Source organism: Dromiciops gliroides, chromosome 4 (assembly GCF_019393635.1).
Source record: "Dromiciops gliroides isolate mDroGli1 chromosome 4, mDroGli1.pri, whole genome shotgun sequence".
Taxonomy (NCBI): domain Eukaryota; kingdom Metazoa; phylum Chordata; class Mammalia; order Microbiotheria; family Microbiotheriidae; genus Dromiciops; species Dromiciops gliroides.
The window spans coordinates 408359872-408384075 of NC_057864.1; the positions used below are offsets into that span (position 1 = coordinate 408359872).

Here is a 24204-nt window from a genome sequence, read left to right on the forward strand (position 1 = left end):
ATCTACCTTTCTAGACTTATTTTACATTACTCTCCCTTACATGTTCTATGTTCCAGACAATGTGGCCAACCTGCTGTTCCCCATAAATGGCATTCTATTTTCCAGCCTTATGTTTTTGAGTAGATTATTTGTCAACCAGTTCAAGAATGCATCCTTTAGGGTAATTACTGTTATCATTATTATTTTATATTATTACATGTGTATTAACTAGGAAAATATAAGCCTTTTGAAGGAAGGTATCATTTTCATTTTTGTAAGTATACTTCCCAGCACCTAAATATATCATCTTGCATATATTTAAGGGCTTAATGAACATTTGTAAAGGGAATTATTTAAGTAGGACTTGAAGGACAATGCAAAGTTAGTTACCCCCCAAAAAAGAGGAAACCTGCTTATTTCCCTAAAACTATCATTATCATATTGTTAATGGTCTATGATAAACCCTAATATTAATGAAAATGTATTCTAGCCAGTACTGAATTCCAGTAGTGCACAGAAAAACCCTGGCTAAGCAACATGTTTCTTAGATAATTCCTCCTAGATAGGCAAATTTTCTAACGAACTAAGGGCTTCACCATTTTAGCATGCAAACATCATTTAATCATTCTGGATGGAAACCTTTCTAAATCTATCACACATTTAACTGACTTATTAAAGATATAATGACTATGAAAGAAAACTTTTATGGCTATGGATGATCACTCTGATCTTGTCAATATCCTGTCATCTAATGATCCCTTCCTGCTGTTTTTCAGAATTAGAAAATAAAACAAATGTTGTTTAAATGGAAATATAGGGAAATGAGGGCAAAATAAGCTTTTTTTCTAAAGTATTCATAAATTGAAGAACTACTGACAAAGACTTTGCATTGAAATTACTGTCAGCCAGAATCCATTTTGGCATCATATCTAAAGCAAAGAAACTGGTTAGTATCTGATGATGCTCTATGTTCTGTAGTCAAAACGTTAGAGGCATGTTAGAGACAAGTTCAGAATATTAAAAAGAGCACTAAACTAGGAGCCAAAGGATCTGCTTTGTCTCTGTGCTTCCTTTGGCAAGTCACTTAACTTAGCCTCAATTTACTCATCTGTAAAATGAAGAAGTGAAACTAGATGATTGCCCTTAAACTAAATGACTCCAAGTGAGGTACTTTTTTCATTCTTATTTTTCGTTCATCTCTTCTGCTGTCAACTATAAGCTTTCTAATTTGATTTTGCAAATCAGATGTACCACTTAGGTAAAGTAAGGGAGAGAAAGGTTCTGCTATCCTGAGAGTGTTCTCTTTATTTATTTATATGTATATGTGTGTATGTATATGTGTGTATGTATATGTGTGTGTACAGGAGATAAGTTTTATTGAGCAGACTTTATGAGATCTATTTTTACTATTTTGAAGCCTTCTTCCCTCATTTCCTGGTTGCCAGTTATGTGAAATTATCTCTCAATGGAGAATATTTGGCATGAAGGCCACAGTACAGTGGTACAGAGTCATCTTGGGAGTTAGAAGGCCTACGTTTGGATATTGTTTGTCTCCTGTATGACCTTAGGCAAATCACTTAGTTTGTCAGAGCCTTAGTTTCTTCACATATAAAAGAAAGAGGTTAAACTAGATAGCCTCTAAGGTTTATATACTCTCTAAAACTGTAATCATATATTGCTGTAAATGTATTTTACTTTTGAATGAGAAACCATCAGGCTCCAATGATGCCAAAAAAGGAGGGAAATAACCTGCATCCTTTAAGATTTTAAAAGCTTTCTTTCCCCCACCCCACCCCAGCAAACACAGGATGTAGGTAAATAAATAATAATTCACATTTACAGTATGGCTTGAGATTTACAAAGCATTTTCCTCATAACAACTTTCTGATCATGACAATCTTTATTTTTTAATTTTGTTTTCTTAAGATTTTTAGTTCCAAATTTTTCTCCCTCCCTTCCTTCCCTTACCCCTCCCCAAGACAGAAAGTAATCTGATATAGGTTATATATGTACAATCACATTAAACAATATTTATGCATTAGTGATATTGTGAAAGAAGAACCAGAACACAAGGGACAAACCTCAAAAAAGAAAAAAAAACTAACAAAAAGCAAAAGTAGAAACAGTATGGTTCAATCTGCATTGAGAATTCAAAGTTCTTTTTTCTGGATGTGGAGAACATTTTCCATCATGAGTCCTTTGGAGCTGTCTTATATCATTGAATAGCTGAGAAGACCCAAGTCTATCACAGTTGATCATTGTACAATGTTTCTCTTACTGTGTACAATGTTCATCTGGTTCTGCTCATTTCACTCAGCATCAGTCCACTTAAGTCTTTCCAGGTTTCTCTGAAATCTGCCTGCTCATCATCTCTTACAGCACAACAGTATTCTACCACATTCATATACCACAACCTGCTCAGTCATTCCCCAACTGATAGGCATTCCCTCAATTTCCAATTCCCTGCCACCATGAAGAGAGCTGCCATAAATATTTTTGTATATGTGGGTCCTTTTCCCTTTTTTTTTTAAGTGAGGCAATTGGGGTTAAGTGACTTGCCCAGGGTCACATAGCTAGTAAGTGTTAAGTGTCTGAGGTCAGATTTGAACTCACGTACTCCTGACTCCAGGGCCAGTGCTCTATCCACTGTGCCATCTAGCTGCCCCCTTTTCCCTTTTTTATGATCTCTTTGGGATACAGACCTAGTAGTGGTATTACTGGGTCAAAGGATCTAGTCATGATAATCTAACAATTATCTGCCCCATTTTGAGGAAGAAATTGGGACTAAGAGAATTTAAATGGCTTCTCTGAAAATTATATCTCTAATAGAATAACATGGAAGGAACGCTAACATTTTTAGTATCTCATTTCCCAAAATAGGTAGGCTCCTTTAGCTTTTCCCTTCAATATTACTCATGGTAAAAGAGATGAGATAGTATGAAATCAACAGAACCGTTGGCCCAGGTTGGTTTGCAATGTAACTGGGCCTCTACTTTTCTGTAATGCTTAAAGTGAAAGGGTAGTGTGATAGACTCTGAAACCAGTAGAAGTTACTTTCCTTTTCTCATACTCCATCTAGTCTCTTGTCTTATACTGACCTATTTTTTCTTACCTTAAAGGGCTGAATCAAGTCAGTGAGTCACAGGTATATAATCAACACAAAAGGGACAAAAGGTGCATTCCAGCACAATTCAAGCCAAAGTGGAATCTTCTCCCAAAATCACAATGAAAAAAGTAATCTGCTTGCTGAACTGAAAATAAACTTGACCAAGATATCACTATAATTAATTTTCAAGGAAAAGGTGGCTATAAGTATGCTTCTACATGAAACTTACCAGAATGTACCAAAACAAAGTTCTAAAACCATACAGTCACCTTGGCTGGTGAAAACTTTCACTGGCCCAAAAATTCATCTTCCAATCTGTTTTTCACTTTATTTAAAAAGTTACTTGTGGAAAATTATATCAGAGACTTAATAGATTGCTTGGCTGAATGTGGGGACCAATTTTTAATTGGGGAGTTTTAGCTAAGCGGCTCGCCACAATATTGGGGCAAAGAAAGAGACCAGCAGACTCCCTCAAAACAGAACAGGATTTATTTTAACAAGAACGAACTTAAAAAAAAAAACAAAAATACAAACAGGGTCAGTAGGATCAAGGGAAAGGAAATAAAATGGGGAAAGGGAAATTATACAACTTTAAAAGATAGCACTGCCCAGGAATCAGCTGAGAATATGCAGCAGACCTCCTGTCCTTCCAGCTTCCCGCTAGAATGCCCAATTCTCCTCCCCCAATCCCAGAAAAACCCCACACAGCCCCTGCCAATGGGATGGCTGCTCTGACAGTCACATGACTGCCCTCACTAGGCTTCTGGGAGTGGTGATGATGTGAGGTGCCAGCATCATGGCAACAGCTACAACCAGTGAGTAGAGCACCATGCGGTTTGCTGAGCACCAGGCCAGTGCACGCCAAGGCATAAAAACCTCAAATAACAATTAATTCTTTACATGAACCAACATCTTAAAATAATTTGGGGGGGCAGCTAGGTGGCGCAGTGGATAGAGCACCGGCCCTGGAGTCAGGAGTACCTGAGTTCAAATTCGGCCTCAGACACTTAACACTTACTAACTGTGTGACCCTGGGCAAGTCACTTAACCCCAACTGCCTCACTAAAAAAAAATAAAATTAAAAAAAAATAATAATTTGGGCACTTCACATTCTTGTATATGGAAGCAAATGTTTCTGGTTTCTAATGAAGTGGAGAAGTTACTGTGCTGGCTTATTGTCTGTGTGAACTCGTGTGAATCACTTCAATGCAAATCACCTGAACTCACTAGGCCCCACAAGTAACTAAGACTATACGATGCCAATCTGCATTGGTAAGAAAATATTCTAACTGGACATTCCCTATACCAATCAAATGACAAGTCCAGATATATATGGTGATTGTTATATAACCCCAACAATTATATTATCTGTAGCACTATCTCTGATATTTCTGATGCCCTATCATTATGAGGAAATGATCTGAGGTTCTCAAATAGTATGACAGTGAAGCAGGGCCTACCATGATGAAAAGGATCATTAGAACTAAAGTCTTCCTTACCAATAGTTTTGCCTTGGGGAATTTGTTCTTGGCACTATGCTATTTAACATTTTTATGAATGGCTTAGGATAAAGCAGTAATTTGCAAGGTTTTGAATCTGACAATGAGAAATATTACACATGGTAAAATAATTAGGACACCAAAAGATCCTCATAGGCTACAACTTTAAATCAAATCATTAGGTCAAATTTTAAAAAGGGAAAAAGGAAAATATGGGTAAAAATAAAATTCATAAATACAAGATGTGAGAGACATAATTAGAAATCGATCTGAAAATTATCTAGGACCTCTGATCAATGCAATTATAAACCAGGAATTGAGAGTACTAAAGATTAAATCATGCAACTCACCTTCTACCAAAGAGGCAATGTACTTAACATCCAGAATAAGACATGAATTTTTAGATACTGACAATGTGGGAATTTATTTTGCTGTATTATATGTGTATATTGTAGGTTTTGTTTTAAATTTTTCTGTTTGACAACAGAATATCAAACTAGGAATAATATGTGGAAGTTGCATAAGAGAAGATTTAAGTGTGAGGTAAAACTCTAGAACAATTAGAATTATTCATAAGTAGAATAAGTGAAGCCTTGGGAGATAACTTATTCTCTCTCAATGGAGGTCTTCAAGCAAGAAACACCTAATCTCTTTGTCAAGCAAAGAGAGATGGAAGTCAAGGGCAACAAGGACTTAGTATAAAAACAAATTTGCAAAGCACAGTGGAGAGAGATTCCAGGAGATAATGAGCAATATTACTTCTTAAATTGTTTTAAAAAAAAAAAAAAACAGTGAAAGCGGGGGCAGCTAGGTGATGCAGTGGATAAAGCACTGACCCTGGATTTAGGAGGACATGAGTTCAAATCCAGCTTCAGACACTTGACACTTACTGTGTGACCCTCGGCAAGTCACTTAACCCTCATTGCCCTGCCAAAAACAAACAGTGAAAGCAAAGATAAGTCTACAGAATGCTTGGCAAATGAACCAAAGATTCAACTGAGCTACAGGATCAACTTGAAAGAAGGTGAAATTAGCAGAAAGACAACAAGAAAAATTGAACAAATGTGTCACTTTTCCTATAAGGACCTATTTGTATCATAGTTAACAGAACAATACTGTCTTTAGACTCTAACACTGTAATCTCTGATTATGATAATTATAATCAGCACTCTATATAAAACTATAAAGAGTAGCTAAATCATTTTAGTACATTGAAATCATGGAAGGATCATTTTATAAAATAATTCAAGGAGGGAAAGATGCTTTCCTCAAACAGGGTCATTTATTGATTATCAATAACTAATGATAGAGATATCAAAATTCTTATCATTAGGCAATCATAATAAAAATGTTCTACATGTGTATAAAGTATGTCCTTGAAAAAAATCAGGGAGGGAATATGAAACCTTGTGCAAAAGAATTGCTATAACAGGGCACATCTTTACAGACTAAAAGACCAGACTGAAATCACATTATTTTTATTGCTTATTTGGAAATACAAAAAGCATTTACCAAAGAATAACAAAATACAGCTTTAAAAGTATCTTACAATAACAAAATACAGCCATTAATGTATCTCACATACAAATATTAATATTATAAAAGATGCCTTGATAAGTCAGTTAGTCAAGAAGTATTTATTAAGCACCTTCTATGTGCTATATACTATGCTGGAGAAACAAAGAAAGACAAAATATAGTCCCTGCTTTCAAGAATTTATCATCTAATGGTGGAGACAACTAACAAAGAACTCTATACAAACAGGATACATAGAAGATACTAGGAGATAATCAACAGAGGGAAGGTACTAGCATTAAGGGAATCTGGGAAAGGCTTCTTGAAGGCAGACAGAAGAATTAGGAAGCAGAGTTGAGGCGAGTGAGAATTCCAAGCATGTGGACATTAAGTGTAAATGTAAGTAAGGCCAGTGTTACTGGATCAGAGTAGGAGAGACAGGAGAATGAGCAGAAAAGGAATAAGGAGGCTGGAAAGGTTTAAAGAGGCCAGGTTATGAAGGGCTTTGAACAAAGACGTTTATAGTTTATTTTGAAGGCAAGAGTAAGCTAATAGAGTTGACTGAATCTGGGGATGGGGAAAGACATTCTCAAACTCAATAATCTGAATGACAGTTGAGCAGAAAATGGACTGGAGTGGGGAGAAAGTTGATACAGGGAGTCTGATCAGTAAATTATTACAATAATTTAGGCACGAAATGATAAAGGCCCAAAGTCTGAGCAGAGAAAGGGGCATATAGGGGAAATGTGAAGTTAGAAATGATAGCACTTGACAACTGACTGGATACAGAAGGTGAAAGGGAATGAAGGGCTGAGAATTACACGGGTTGAAAGCCCATATGACTGGGAGGATAATGGTGCTATTTACAAAAAAATTCATGACAGACATAACTATGCACAGTTATTAACATCAACAACAGGGGAATATATGCTCACCAAGTATTCCACTGTGATGAAAAATGTTTTGAATAAAGCACAAATGATAGTGTCTATAAATGGTGATGTCTCACAGATAGATGTTGTTGTTTTTTCCACAACTAAATTTTCTTCTCCATAACTTCCACTCTAATACTCCTAGTTTTATATTCTGTTGTCAAGCACAATAATTCAAAACAAAACCTATTACATACAAACTCCAACAAGGATGTGTGTGAAGCTAGTTATCATCTCACCCTCCTTAAGGTGGCGAGTTTCTGAGCTTATGCTCAATACGTAGCCATACTTGCCCTGACCTCCACCCTCAACCCTGAATACTCTTCTTTATATTGTGCAAGCTCCCAACCACTGCTCTTCTGAGGGGAAGTACAAATAAATGATATAATTAACTATATATATATATATATATATATATGTATATATATATATATATGTATATGTATATATATGTATGTATATGTATATGTATGTATATGTATGTATATATATGTGTGTATATATATGTGTGTATATATATGTGTATATATATATATATAATAGGCATATTTTCAAACTTTTTTTATAACTGCTACAGGTTTAGGATAAAAAATTTAGAGTACAAAATCTGGAGTACAAAACATAACCATGAATGCTTTCTCGTCTGCGTCCTATAATACATCTGCAACAGGGCCTCAATATTATAGGGCTTTTCATTAGTTCTCTTGACATCACTGCATGAATACCAGCAGAGCACATATGCTACCCAACAGTTATCCCTTGTTCTTCTTACATGACTGGTCTTCCTGCTTTTCCTGCTTTTCTAAGCATATGGTTCTCTAATGTCCTTTATATCACTTCTCCTGCATTATTTTTAATGTGCTAATATGTTTCACCTTATCTTCACCCACCATAAATCTCTCCTTTGCCTGATGGGTGATATCACAGATATACATAAATTCTAGACTGAATGACCTGCAAATTTACTTCTTCAGAGATTATAATATTCCATTATCTGTAGCCACAAAGCCATTACCAGGAGACATAAAAAATTATTGATTTTAAAAAGATGGCGTAGGGTCACTATAAGGATTTCATAATTTCTTAAAGACAACTCTGTCTACTCTCTGTTTAATTCTGAATCCACTTCACTGTTCATCCACAGTGTCTGGACCAACTCCATGAGTTATTCATTCAAATGTATATTATGGTTTTTGACAACATTCTTCATCTACTTGGTTTTTGCTATAGATAGGCCAAATTCTTTTGAGTGAATATAGCCCTCATTTAAGAAACTCTAAAATAGTTGAGGTCTTAACATGATCAGATAATGTTACATGAGGGCAATACTCAAGAGTCTAGATGTGATGTTTTCTGCTGTTAATGCTAAAGAAAATGATTTACTATAGAAACATTTCTAGATCTTTCTTTTTTTCTGCCTGTTCACTGTCCTGAATTTCATCTATACAATCAATAAGTATTTATTAAGTGTTTATTATATTTATTAAGTGCTAAACACTGGTTTCATCAAATGCCTATCTGATAAAATGACTTATATGAGTATTTCACTGACTTTCTATGGAATTAAAGATCATAGAGACCTGGACCTAGGAGGGACCAAAAGAAGTCATCTAGTACAACTCCTTAGTTTTGCAGAAGAAGAAACAGAAGCCATCATGGTCAAGTGACTTGCTCAAACTCACATAGTGTCAAGAGGCAGGATTTTAACCCATCCTCCTGCTCTAGAACCTACACTCTTTGCATTATAACGGAGCAAAGCTTATTTTTCTCCTTTGCTACTTCTTACTCTTTTGTGAAGTAATACCACTCCTAATTCTTGACCATTCAACTCTGGAAGATCTTTAAAACAGGCTAATATTGTAAACCAGTGTTGACTTTGGCTGGGATATATGTTTGTTGGCTGGTCACTTCTGGTCTTCTCATTGTGGTAAATGATTTACATCAGGTAAGCTACCTTAAGAAATCACAAGTTAAGGAGAATGAAAAATTCAGAAAAGAATGGGAATACTCATAGAAACTCATACAAAGAAAAATCAACAGTACCAGGGAACAATATAAAACAGTGGACACGGAAAAAACAATAAACAACAAAATTATCAGAACTGGATGCTACAAAATTATAATGATCAAGCTTGGTAAAAAAGGAGATATGAGAAGGCACTTCCCCTCATTTCTTTGCAAAGAGGAGGGAATAAAAGTGTGAAACACTATAAACGGAGTCCAACTTTTTCATATTTTGATTAGTTTTGCTGCAATGGTATTTTTCTCCTTTGTAAAAACTCTTTCATCTAAAAGACTACTCTCTCAGAGGGTAAGTGGTAAGGAATACATTGTAGGAGTGAGTTTCTATTGAGCATGAACACTGTTAGTCTCTGCCTTCTTTCTTCTGAACTGTACTGTCTAAAATGTTTTGCAGATTTTTTCTCCTCTATGGTAACAGTTGCTTTGAAGCCTTAAAATTCTGTACTATTGATTTAACATAAATCTTATCAAGTCCTTTGTAGAATTTCTTTACCTCTACTCACTCTACAATAGATATTAGCACATAAGCTACAATTTCATAATGATCTTGCAAATACTTGTGTCATTAGCATTACAATATGAGATGACAAAATATCCTATAAAATTATGTTTCTGGCTGCCCTTTGACTTATAAGACCAACTCTGGCAACTACTCACCTTGCCTTTCCAAGACCTGAAAGGGATTCTTCCATTTAGCTATAACTTTCTTTTGTCTGCGTTTTACCTAAAGCTAATTCAATATTGATCTGATCTTATTCCTTTAGTAGTACATCCACTTGGTCACTAAATTTATTTTATAGATTGTCTAAAACTGTGTGTTTGTTAGTACCTACTATAGTTTTTCCAACACTGCCTCTATTCGTGCAGATGGTGAAGTGGGTTATACAGAACCAATGGCCATTTTTCTTTATTTTGTAGATTGCTATCACCAAAAAAATCCATCACCCAGGGTCTAAGTGGTATGCCTCTATATAATTAGCTAAATGTCTTCAAAAAACAGATAAAATCTGTTTCTGGGGCTATACTCAAATTCTTTCTATCATCATAGAACCTACTGGAGATTGTTTTCTATTGGCATAGTGTTGAATAACCCAAGGTTGACTCCACATCACAGTATTGCATTTGAGTAGTTTTATGAAAGATTATTTGACGAAACCATGCAATTTTCTTTTCTAGCATGTGTATTTATTAGGAAAACATACATTAAAGGAGTCAAATGCCCTTTATGACTTCTCTAGGAACACAAAGGTAACATATGCCAGAAGTTGGACTTGAACCCAGGGCTTGCTGACTCCAAAGACCCTCTATTCACTGTGCCATATTACAGTTTCTCACAGTTCTAGATAAAGGATTAAAAATACATTTTCTTACCTATTTTGATGAGTCTACTCAATTCATAGAGCAGTAGCTGGTTGTCTCCTCCTGTATCCAACCGCTGTTCTATATAGCTGTTTAGTTCATATACAACTCCTTGCATATTTGTATCCCGGTACTTTTGAGTCAAAAGTAATAAAATAAAATTTAAAAAAATAGTTTAGCAGAGTGGAAATGTTCTTTGGTTAATAAAATATGTTATCAGTATATTACAAAATCATGTACTAGATATACATTTTTTTCCCAATCAGATACCATCCAATTTTCCAAAGGACAAAAAATAGGTCAAAAGGCCTAGAAATTAACAAAAATCTTGCTAAGATTACTTTTTTCAGAGATTGCCTATAGAATTACTGTATGTTATTTCTGAATGATACACACATTAAAAATTAAACTTTTGGTCGTTTTGTACATAATTCCATCATGAATTTTATTAGGAGGAATCATGACCTTGATTCCTAACTCCACAAAATGGTGTTTGATGTTGAAAGATCAATTTGTGGAGGCATTACATTAAGCCAAACCCTCCATTCCAAATGATTTATGTATTTATGAACAAAGTAACTTTCATGTTGAATACTAATACAATTCAATAAATGTTCATTGAGTGCCTAATATGTGCAGAGTACTGTGCTAGGCACTGCAGGGAATGCAAAAGATAAGCAGTACAGTCTCTGTCCTCAAGGAGCATATAATCTGATTTTAACACATATTAACAGTCATCACAAGAGACATTCATCCATCAATCACCGTGGTCAATCACAGGCTTTAAAAATTCTTAATTAGCTAGTATCAGGATCCTACCTGCAGCTGATGCTCCTTCAGCCTTTTCTTAACCAGCTGCAGCCACCTTCCCCACATCTGCAGGCCTAGATTCTGAAACAACTTCCTACCTAGGCAGAAATTATAAGAGAGGGAAGAGAAAACCGTCTCTTCCCTAAGATCAGGCTCACTTAGGTTTATTCTGATCACTAATGCCATATGTTCAAACCACCTGATGAGCTGGGCTCCTTACTCTTGGTTGCTTTGATCTGAGATCTGATCATTCCTCCCCATATTGCCAATATCTCAGGTCCTAGACCTTTGGCTTACTCTTGACCACAGTCAATCACTGGCTCTCTGTCCAATGGCTTGATGATATCGACTCAGACTGTTACACTGTGCATGCCCAGATCTGTCCTGGCAAAATTTCCTCCCTGTATGGCTAGCTTGGTCCAGCAGTTGCCAGGGTCTACATAGAAATCCATAATGATTAAGCCTTCAAGAAACTGTACAATCATAGATTGGAAGGGGACATGAAAGGTTATTCAGCCTGCTTGACCATCTATAGAGATTATACTACAAGTGATCCAAGATAAAAGGCTAGCCTATTATGAAACATCTCCAGAGGAAACATTATATAGCATTTCATTCTAATGCAACTACGTCCATATAACTTATCTATACCCTTGATTCTGCAGTTTAAGCAACTTTGTTCTCACTTTTTAGTCGTAGATCCTGAGATCACTGGTTACCATCCTCCGTAGTAGAGCCCCTTCATATATATGAAAGTTGACGTTATTAAATCATCCCTCAGTCTCCCCTTTTCCAGGATGGATAATCCCATTTCCTTTAACCTTTCAATCAACAAAATGAACATTTATTTTTGTCCAAGGTACTGTGAGGAATACAAAGAAATATAAGACATGGACCTAGCGCTCAAGGAGCTTATGGTCTACTTGGAGAGACAAGACATAAAGACAAGAATAGCTTAATAACAATATAAAACTTAAATAATGAGACTGGTTCTAGACTTTTAAAATTTGAGCTGATGGTAGGCCATTTTTTCACTTATTTTTCAATCTCATTCTTACTTTTTCTCTAATCTTTATGTTTGTATTTCTTCAGATCATTAATTGTGGCAAATTTTTGCTTACCTATACAGAGTCATTAAATACTTCCATCATTCATTAATAAAATAGATATCTATTGACTCCTTAGTAAAATATGGATGATATTATGAGAAAGTCTCAACATTTTCGCTGGAGGTATACTTGGCCCCCAGTTTATCAAGTTACTGAGGGAAAAGACAAAAAGAGGGCTGTAGGTACATGTAGACAGACTTTCTTGCCTCCCCACCAGTCTTAGCCTCTAAAACACCTCTGAGAACAGGTCTAAAGTACATGAAGGATTATTATACCTGTACTGAGATTAATAACCAGATGCTTTCCATCTCCACTGAACAGGAAATGGGCTGTAGCACAATTTATTAGAATTCAAGAAGAATTGTCTGATCTTAAGGTTTAGCACTGGATGTCCAGGCCTCAGCTTCCTCATCTGTAAAAGGAACGGGTTGGACTAAATGAACTATGAAGGCCCTTCTGGCTCTATCTAATACTCTATGATTCTATGAGCCAAGACTGACGGGACAGTCATGCTAAGAAGGGCACTTTTAAGTGTGTACTTCTGTGCATGCCTCAGACCACGATGTGGTTCCAAACACAGACAAAAATCACCTTGGACAGCAATCACATAGAAAGTGGAAAGTCTACCTTATAGCACCGTGTAACTGTAATATGCAAAGTACCATATACCTCTACATTTCTTTATGGAGCAGGGGGGGACACAAAAGCAAAGAAACAAGTTCTCTTGCTCTCAAGGTTTTTACTTTCTAGAATTATCATCAACAGTTTATACCTTAGAACTTAAGGTGATTTATAAAATTCGTACAAAATAAATGAATCTATTTAAATCTGGGCACAGTTTTGATGGTACTGGGCAAAAGGAACTTCAACATTAAGTTTTATATTGCAGTCATAATAATGGAAATAGTAATAGATCCCTTTTTCCCTTTGGCTACCCACAACCATACTGTATACATTCACAACAGATTATTAATCAGAGAACCAATCATTTATTTTTATAGATTGATTATGGAGTTGTTTGAATTTTGTTTTTGTTTTTCTGTTGCCAGCTTTGTGCCCACTGAGTTCTTTATTAGTAGTTCCACAAAACAGTCAACTTGGGAATTAAGAAAGGATACATTTGGGGCAGCTAGGTGACACAGTAGCTAGAACACCGGCCCTGGAGTCAGGAGTACCTGAGTTCAAATCCGGCCTCAGACATTTGACACTTACTAGCTGTGTAACCCTTGGCAAGTCACTTAACCCCAATTGCCTCACAAAAAAAGGAAGAAAGAAAAGAAAAAAGAAAGGATACATTTTTAAACTGATTTGGGGCTTTTAAAAAATTCACATCATGGGGAGGCTAGGTGGCGCAGTGGATAAAGCACTGGCCCTGGATTCAGGAGTACCTGAGTTCAAATCCGGCCTCAGACACTTGACACTTACTAGCTGTGTGACCCTGGGCAAGTCATTTAATCCCCATTGCCCCACAAAAAAAAAAATTCACATCATAAAGGATAAACAATTAAGAATTGGTCAACTCCATAAAAAGCAACGGTGATTTATCTGTTCTAGAGTAAATAAAGTTACAGAAGTAATTCAGTGATGATCACATACCTCTATGAAGTTATTGAAACTTTTCAAAGTGCTTATACATTTCTCCTTTATTTTTTAAAAACTTAAGCAGAGATAATGTTTTGGTACCTACCCTTCACGAGTAATTAGACTTTAAAGGCAGAATCCTAACTGGCCTCAGTTTACAGTCTCAGTTGATAATCTGTTTTATTTAAATAAGGAGTGGGGAAATTTCCCAGGCCAATGACCTCAAAGGGAAAACAGAAGTCAATTAAGAGTCAAATGCAGGGAAATGGAAGGAAAATGGAATTTAATTTTATCAGTTGGGATTATTATTGCTTGTCTGTACAAGTGATGGATTAAATATACTTGGTTTTAAAATTAAGAATAGGAAATACTCCTTATCCAATAACAAAAAGGAATTTTAATTTCATATTAATGCCAGATAAAAAGAAAAAGAGATGAAAGAAAAGAAAAAAGTCAAGAGAAACACAAGCAGAAATGGCAGGGGGAGAGATAGGACAGACAGAAAGGAAGAGAAGAGATGGAGAAAGGAAGAGATAAAGAAGAGTAGAGGGAGACAGAGAGCAAGCTGGAACTAAAGAGTTGGAGAATATTTTTTATTTGCTGGGATGTGGGTGGGGAGTGAGGGGTAATCTCAAGCAATCTTGGAGGCTGGAAACTAAACAACCTGCGGCTGTTAACCTCAATGCCCATGGACTCCCTTATTACACCATATCAATGTCAATTTGCACACTAACTACTATTCAAAAACCTTTGGGGCAGCTAGATGGCGCAGTGGATAGAGCACCGGCCCTGGATTCAGGAGTACCTGAGTTCAAATCCGGCCTCAGACACTTAACACTTACTAGCTGTGTGACTCTGGGCAAGTCACTTAACCCCAATTGCCCCGCAAAAAAAAAAAAAAAAAAATTAACTAAATAAAATAAAAATAAAAAAACCCTTTAAGCATGTTTTATTTTTAATCCTTTAGAATCTTCTTTCTCCCTCACACCACATTCTATGTCACCACCCTACTATATAAACCATCATTACTGTGCATGCCCCCAGATTATTAGTCTCCTAAAACTACTTTCACTTTCTCCACCTCATGCCAATACATGCTTCATACTACCAGAATAATCCTTCTTCTGAATAAACATTATCACATCACTCCTTTCTTCAAAAATCTTCAATGGCTTCCTATTACTTTCTGAATAAAGTTCAGAGTTCTCTGAGATTCAAGGCCCTCCACAATTTAGCAATATACCATCTTCTTAGGTTTCACATATTCCACTTATTCTACAATCCAGACAGATTGGACATCTTCCTGTGGCCCTAACCAAGCATTGTCCTGTGTCTTTGGTCAGGACATTCCTATGCCTGAAAAGCTTTCCCACCCTCTAGCTATAAAATATCTAATCATTCTTTCAAGTCCAATAGGAATATTCTACCACAAAGCCCTTCTTGATTCAGCCAGACCTATCCCAAGCCAGTAATGAGTTTTTTAGACCTCATGTAAAACTTTGTTTTTAATTCTGTAATGCAGGTATACTTTAATGTTGTGCACTGGTAGCTCTCTCTGTTGGGCATCCCTCTATTAGACTGGAAATTTGAGGGAGTATTATCTAAACTTTGCATATCTGGCCACACCTAATGGGATGTATGTGCTAGTTGCTTAGCATCTTCTCCATTGCATTACATTTACTCAGAGGAAGCTGTAGTAGTACTTGAGGCTCAAATGACATTATACAGACTGAAAATTGTAAGTTCTCCTACCCCTCAATTTAATTGTTCTCCACAGTTCCAACATGATTTGAAAAAAAAATATTAAAAACACTGATCAAAATTAACTGTCATGTGTAATGAGTAAAATGTCAGGCTTTTGCACATACTTAAACTTATTTCAATAAAGCTGTGAATTTAATGAAAATAAGTCCACATGCTATAGAATTCAAATACATTCTCTCTCTCTCACACACACACACACACACACACACACACACACACACTCAAAAATATTATCATATAAAGACTATTAAAAACCATGGCAGTCGTTAAGTATCACTGTAGACATGCAAACCCCCAATCCAAATAAATAAACATGTATATACATATATGTATATGTGTACATATGTATGCACATATGTGACAACTGCAATGGAGAGACAGGAAACTAGGGATTTCTCTCAAAGAGATTTTATGAGAGAGCAAAGGGTGGGGAGACAGAGGAAGAAAGAGAGGGAGGGAGGGGGAGAGAGAGAAAATCACTTTTAAAATCCTTTAACATCATAAACTTCAATCATCAAATATTTAGGCATCATAGGGGAATGCAAAGCTATATATGATACAGTGGAAACCTGTCCTTAGAAACTTGCCATCATTTGGAAGAATACATGACTAACATTCTTGTTCTAATTAGATTCTAAGTTCCAATAATAAAAAGAAACAATGACCCAGCAATCCTAATATATGTTATTCCATTTAATGCACATTAGAATTTCTCTGACTACTCAGGGAAGATGGAAAGGAAAGGTTAGTCTGATCAGCACTGAAGCACCTGTGAAAAGGCATGGGGGCAGCAGCACCAGCAGGCAGGCAGGCAGGCAGGCAGGCAGGCAGGCAGGAAATGATGACTGCATGTTAAAAGGGCAATAATGCATCAGCCTAACTCTTGCCGAGCATTCATTTTGGGAAACAGTGCAATACAGAAGAATTGGCACATGGCAAAGCACGGAAATATTTTTTTTTGGAAATTATACTTAAAGCTGCATAGAAAAGTAGTAGTAGTAATAGAAAGTAGGGAAAAAAGGGGTAAAACCGAAGTATTCTACAATCAGAGACTGGTATAATTAAGGTTGTTAGCAAAGGAAGGCTTCCTAATCTGATAAAGAGAAGTTTAAGTGGGGTATGACTACATCATGAACTGCTCCCTCTGACATGCTGTTTTAAGGGCATTTCAAGCAACTCTCCAGAAGATTTCCATGGCTCTCTTGGGGGAAATCTTCCTTCTGTTCTTAGTTCAGCACAGTACTTCATACTTCCACTATGAATTCATGTTCTATTTTGTATTAAACTTATTTATGTGCCATGGTCCCCTACTAGAAGATAAGCTCCATACACTATTGATGTTTGTAACATCCCCAGTGCCTATCACATAAATAACTTTAAGAAATGTTTGATGAATGAAATTTAATTCAATTATTATAACTCAGTAGATACAAATTTCTGAAAATCTGAGGGTAATTTTTTTAAATGACATATTGAATTATAACATATTATTTTTTCCTAAAACAACACTTACAATGTTGTTTTCCTACTCAATAATCCTCCCCATAGCAGAAAGTTCTTCATCTTTTCAGAGCAGTATTAATTTCCAGAACCCTGATACACTAACATCACTGTCAAGTAGAGGGAAGGATGTGCTTTAGGACCAGCTGTGTTCCTTTGTACACTAAGAATTATAGTAAACTATAGGAAAAGGTATGATGTGGGGAAGAGTCCATGGCAGAAGAGTCCATGGCACACAGATCCATACACCAAGGTTTCAAGAGTGAAAAGATTCTAGTCTACTATGTGTGATCCCCAGTGTACAGGATAAAGTACAATACATAGTCTGATATTCAAAGCCCTCTAAATGTTTACTTCAACTTACTCTTCCAACTTCATACTCCTTATTTGCCTTATATAAACCACCTGCTTTGTACATTTTTCTTGGAATTTCCCTCCAAATTGGACTATTTTTCAACACTGCCCCCCACCATTTTCCTTTCAAACTCTAACTCAAATTTTACCTCTTCCAGGAAAACTTGACCTTGCCACCACGCCCCATCCTAAAGTGACTACTTGTTCTTAATTCTGCATACAATTTCTCTTTGCTGCTCATTTGATACCTGTAAAGCTTCATATTGCTATTGTTATCTGCATATGAACTCAACCCCCTTTACATTCTTTGTACATACAGTGCACCTAACAGGGTATTTTGTACATATTAGGGACTAAAATTTTTGTTAAGTGAATTTGTTGTACTGACTTACATTACGATTTCAGAAATATTTTTCTTCTCATGACAGTTCTTCAATGAACAAAGGTGTCACTATTTTTAGCTTTACATTGGTCACCCACACCTGACTGTCTCTTTCAAACATATTAAGATCTATCAAAAATAACACCTCTCATTCAGTCTTCAAGCCTTTCTCAATCTAGCTCCCAATCATATAATCTCAAATCTGGTGGTCTTTTCTCAGGCACTATCCTTTTCAACAGCTGTATTTTATTTGACAGTCTCCTGAATAGATTTTCTCTTCTCTGTGTCTTCCTAACACAACTCTCTTCTGATGGTTCTCTCTCTCTAACAACTCCTCAGTCTCCTTTGCTGGTTTATCATACATCGCATTACCCTATCGATCTGCCATCATGTTGTGACCTGGGTGGGCCCTCTTTTCCCTCTAGTCTCTCTTGGTAATCTCACTTCTTACTAGCTCCTATGGATATTTCAAATTGGATGTCTCAGAGATATCCCAAATTAAACATGTCCAAAATCAAACTCATCTTTCTACCCAAGACCTTCCCTTTTCCAAACATTCCTGTTTCTGTCAAAGGCTCCACACCATCCTTTAAGTCTCCCAGTTTCATAAAATCAACATTATCCTTGATTCCTAATTCTGTCTCATCTTACATACCCAATCAATTCCAAATATTGTCATTTCCATCTCCACTGCATTTCTCACATCCCTCACTACTCCCTCCTTCTCTCCCACTCACACCTACCACCATAGTTTAGGCTCACTTTACATCCTCACCAGATATTTGCAACAGTCTCCTAACTGGTCTCCCTGCCTCAAATCTCTCACCACTCCTTGCTGCCAAACTAATTTTTCTTAAGCACAGATATGACGATATGACTCCTTTTTTTCCATCAATTCCAGTAGCTTTCTTTTGCTTCTAGGATCAAACATAAACTCCTCTGTTTAGCCTGTAAAGCCCTTTGTAATCTGACGCCAAGCTATCTTTCCAGTCTTAACTGTATATTCTTACCCAATTTCTTGCATGCTGTTAGCCAGCAAAATTAGTCTGCTCAGGGCGGCTAGGTGGTGCAGTAGATAGAGCACCGCCCCTGGATTCAGAAGGACCTGAGTTCAGATCCAGCCTCAGACACTTGCTAGCTGTGTGACCCTGGGCAAGTCCCTTAACCCCAATTGCCTCACCAAAAAAAAATTAGTCTGCTCTCTGTTCTTCACACACATCCAACACTTCTCATTTCCCCTACCCTTGCAGTGGCTGTCCCCACTACCTGAAATGCCTTCCCTCCTTCCCTTTGCCTAAGAGTCCCTCTCTTCTTTTAAGATACAACTGAAATACCATAGCCTTTCTCGAGCCTGCTAGCTGGAATCTTCTTCTCAAACTACGGTTATGTAGGTCTTTGTTATCTTCCCCATTAGAACGTTAATTCCTTGTAAGGAAGGGCTGTTTCATTCTTGGTACTCATACATGGATAGCACCCACCCAGGAGGGCATGACGCATAGGACCACATGCTCTTTGAGCAATCTTGCATCTTCCCCACTTCCTAACACAGCACTATATAACATGCTGGGGCCTTGATAAGTGCTAAATAATGAGGCAAGGTGGCACAGTGGAAAACTACCTACTCTGGTGTCAGAGGACCTAGATTTAAATCATGTCTCTCATGCTTGCTACCTGTATCACTCCACCTACCTAGGCCTCAGTTTCTTCATATATAAAATAAGGAAGTTAGTGTAGATTGTCTCTGAGGTTCCTTCCAGTTTTAGATACATGACTGATTCACCTCTATTTAAAAGAACTCAGATAAAGATAAATGTTTGGTTTTTTTTTTATTTTTTTTTATTTAGTGAGGCAATTAGGGTTAAGTGACTTGCCCAAGGTCACACAGCTAGTAAGTGTTAAGTGTCTGAGGCTGAATTTGAACTCAGGTACTCCTGACTCCAAGGCCAGTGCTCTATCCACTGCGCCACCTAGCTGCCCCGATAAATGTTTGTTTTTAATAAAGTCAAGGATCCTTTTTAAAAAGCAATGTTTCTAATTGCTTGAGAGATCCAGGTGGGCCTGGAGTCAGGAGGAGCTGAGTTGAAATCCAGTTTCAAACATGTGCTGCCTGTGTGACCCAGGGCAAGTCACTTAAACTGGGAATAATAATAGCACCTACCTCCCAGGGTTGTTGGGAAAATCAAATCAGATAATATTTGTAAAGTACTTACCACAGTGCCTGACACACAGTAAACACTATATATAGACACTATATAAGTATCCCTTCCCTAATTTATCTATTTTATAAGTTCAAAATACTGCAAACTGTATAGTAGGTCAACCTTGTTGCCTCCTCCTGCATGTAGACATCAGGAGGGACCAGGAAGCTTACAGTTCAGTGATCCTTCAAACAAGTAAAGTACTCCATCATATAAGAATGCTCTATTCTCTTCTAGGAGTTCATAGTTTGCCACTTCAGTCAGTGTTTCTTGCTCTCATCTATAACTGCTTCTTCTCAAATTCCTACCAGAAAGCACAAATTTCACTTGACTCTGCAAACCCCTCAATTATCAACCTATTTCTCTTCTCCTTTCCATACTAATATCCTACACTTGTTGTGAAATAAAATGAGGTAATATTTGTAAAAAACACTCTTCAAACTTTAAAGTACTACAAATGGAGGGGGGGGCATCTATGTGGCACAGTGGATAAAGTACTGGCCCTGGATTCAGGAGGACCTGAGTTCAAATCTGGCCTCAGACACTTGACACTTACTAGCTGTGTGACCTTGGGCAAGTCACTTAACCCTCACTGCCCTGCAAAAAAACACAAACAACAACAAAAAAACCCAACCCATAAAGTACTACAAATGACAAATGACATTATCATATGCCCATCTTCTTGTTCATATATATATGTATATATATGACATCGCTTGAATTTGTGTTGGTGGACTGGAAGATGGATGTATTTGTGTGGGGGGGTATATACATATATGTGTATGTGTGTGAATATATATATGTATGTATGTATGCACACACAGGTTTTCATTAGAGATGTTATTTTCTCTTCCATGGAAAGGGTGAAGTCTTTCTACTAAGCAATCAGAAGAATCTGAATGAAACTACTTTACTAACATTTCCACCAGATGAATTCTACTCTCTCTTGCTATGCCAGAGAGTCTGTAGGAGTACTGCCTGTTGTGGAAAAGAGAACTCTTCTTCTGGATCTCTATATCAAGTCTGCAAAACAGTGCATTGGCACACGAATCCTATCAGTGAGAAACAGCATCTATAGCAATAAAATTCATTAAACAACAATAAAACTGGATGGGCATATCAAATCTCAAATCTGTCACTGCAGAGATCAGAGTTATGAAGTCTTTGAAGTTATTTTTCTATATAATGTTATTGTATTTTTATAAATTATTATCCTAGTTCTGTTCACTTTATTCTGCATAAGGGCAGAAAGGTCTTCCTGGTTTTCCTTTGAAATTGTCCATTTCTTAGGGCACAATTCATACATCATAATTGTATGGCCATTCCTCAATAGGTAGGAATCCTCCAGTTTCTGGTTCTTTGTCACCACTCTGGGATATATGCACAATTAGCCTATCAACCAAGTTAATGATAGAGGTGAGCCACTTTGGGAGCATGGTTCCAAAATGTTTGGCAAGTGTCTATACCAATCCACAGCTCTACAAGAGTGAGATCATGTGCCTGTTTGCCCACAGCATCTCTGATACTTGTTATAGTTCTCTTTTCTCATTTTTATCAATCTTATGAAAATGAGATGGAGTCTAAAAGTTGCTTTGATTTTAATTTCTTTAATTATTAGAGATTTGGTATACTTTTTCACGTGGTTGTTTATAACACGGATACCCTCCTTTAAAAATTATTCATATCCTTTGAATATTCACCTACTGAGGAATTACTCTCAGTCTTATACATTTAAATCAGTTCCTTATATATCTCTGATAGGAGGCTTCTGCTAGGAAAATTAGTTGCAAAGATTTTTTCCCAGTACTTATTTCCCTTCTAATTTTCAATTTCATATAAATACAAAGTCTTCATTTTCTCTTCCATGAGCCTCTCTATTACATGCTTGGTCATAGATTCTTTCCCTATCCAGAGGTCAGAAAGGTAATTTCTTCCTTGCTCCTCTAATTGGCTTATGATGTCATTTCTTCTAAGTCATTTGTACTTTATCTCAGCAAAAAAAAACCAGTGTAAGTTGTTGGTCTACACCAAATTTCTTCCAGATTATTTCCATTTCCCCATATCATTTTGTCAAATTTTGTCAGTATTTATGCTAGTAACTAGGAACTCTTGGCTTTTTGAAATTATGCTACTGTGTTCATTTGCTTTGATATGTTGTATACCTACTCTGTCCCACCAATCAACTGCTCTGTTTTCTTTGTCCAATATCAAATCATTTTCATTGATTACTACTTTGTATTATAGTTTGAAATCTGGTACTGTTATTCTCCCTTCTTTCTGACTTTTCCCCCCATTATTTCCTTTGACATTTCTGATATTTTGTTCCTCTAGATCATTTTTGTAATTACTCTTTATAACTCTATAAAATAATCCTTCGGTAGTTTGCAACAGTCCTTAATGAATTTAAAGCACTTAATTTAAGTAGCACTGTTTTTTTTTAATATTAGCATAATAATATTTTCCCAAATAATTTAGGCTGTCTTTTATTTCCATAAAAATATTTTGTAGTTGGTTTTATTTCTTAAGTAAGATTTGGTAGATGGACACCCAAATATTGTATATATTTTGTAGTTATACTGAAAGAAATTTTTATTTCCAACTCTTCCTACTGGGATTTGTAGGTAATATACAGAGATGCTGATGCTTGAGGTAGATTTTTTTTCTATATTCTACAACTTTGCTGGATTTACTGTTTCAAATAATTTTAGTTGGCTCTTTACAATTCTCTAAATGAATCATATTACCTACAAAAAGTATAGAACTTTGCTTTCTCTTTGCTTATTGGCTCAATTCTTCTTTGTCTTTCTGCTAAAGATAACACTTTGAGGTATATATTAAATTCTAAAAACAGTAATGGACATCATTGCTCTACTTGGATCTTATTGCAAAGGTCTTTATATTTTCTCCATTACATGGTATAATGTCTGCTCTTGGCTTTCAGCATGTTTTAATATATCAAGGAAAAGTCAACTTGTTCCTATGATCTTTTTTGTTTGTTTTATTCCCATTATTTTAATATTTTAACACAATTTAGTGTTAGATTTTTTTCAAAAGGCTTTTTGGCATCTATTAATATAATCACATGGTTTTATTATTTATGTTATCAATATGGTTTAGTATAGTCTTTCTTATATTAAACCAACTCTGCATTCCCAGTATAAATTCAACCTATCCCAAGTATTCCTAACTAATAATTTTACTCCCATGACATTTCTGTGTCATGCAAAAACATGAGACATGTTTAGTCAAATCAGAGAAAAAAAACCTAACAATTTAGGGGAGCCATCTACTTGCCCAATGATCTACTGAGTACATAAAGTGAATACTGTGTATGGACAATAAAATGAGCGTCTGAAAAGAGCTTTCACTTATTTCTAATAGCTTGCAGCTGTCCAAGTTCTTCTTAACATGATGTCATATGGCTGTGACTCATAGAATATCACAATCTTAGAAGAATTCAAATTACTCAAATATAATAACTCAAAGGGCACTGAAAAGATGTACAGTGGCTATAAAAAGGCGCTACCATGGTGCCAAAGATGAGTTGCATGTAAGAAGTAAAATGACATTATGGAAGCCTTATGTCACAAGAAAAGGAAGTCAATCAGTCAAGTAGCAAGAATGAAACACAGCAAATGGACGTGTCCAAAACTGAACTCATTATCTTTGTCCCCAGATCCTCCCCATCTTCTGTACTTCCTTACTCTTTTCTATAACTATCAAGAGCACTACTAGCAATGTGCATAGAGATAATATTTTAACTTATGCAAAATGGTGAGATCATAAAAATATAGTACAATAAAAAAAGAAGATACAGTCGGAGGGGACCCCTACTCTTAGCAGGTAAAAGAATGATTATTCAACAAAGCCTGAGAAAGAATGGCCAGGTAGGTATAAAGAGAAACAAAAGAGAGAGCAATGCCAAAAGCCATGGAAGAAGAAAGGGTTGATGAGGAAGAGATGGTCAACAGTTAAAAACTGTAGAATAAACAATTTTTAAAAGGTCTAAGAAAAGACCATTAGAGTTAACAGTTAAAAGAACATTGGTAACTTTGGAATAGATAAGTTTTAGTTAAGCAGTGGGACTTAACACC

At 36.2% G+C, this 24204-nt stretch overlaps 1 protein-coding gene across 5 annotated transcripts in view; it reads right to left on the reverse strand.

The window, feature by feature from the left end:
- The window catches only part of PDE10A (phosphodiesterase 10A), an 887116-nt gene that overhangs the window by 121865 nt on the left and 741047 nt on the right, over window positions 1-24204 (reverse strand). For all 5 annotated transcript variants that reach the window (XM_044000217.1, XM_044000218.1, XM_044000216.1 and 2 more), the window contains one exon: window positions 10425-10545. In XM_044000217.1, coding sequence (XP_043856152.1) covers window positions 10425-10545 — 121 coding nt within the window. The remainder of the gene's footprint in view (window positions 1-10424; window positions 10546-24204) is intronic.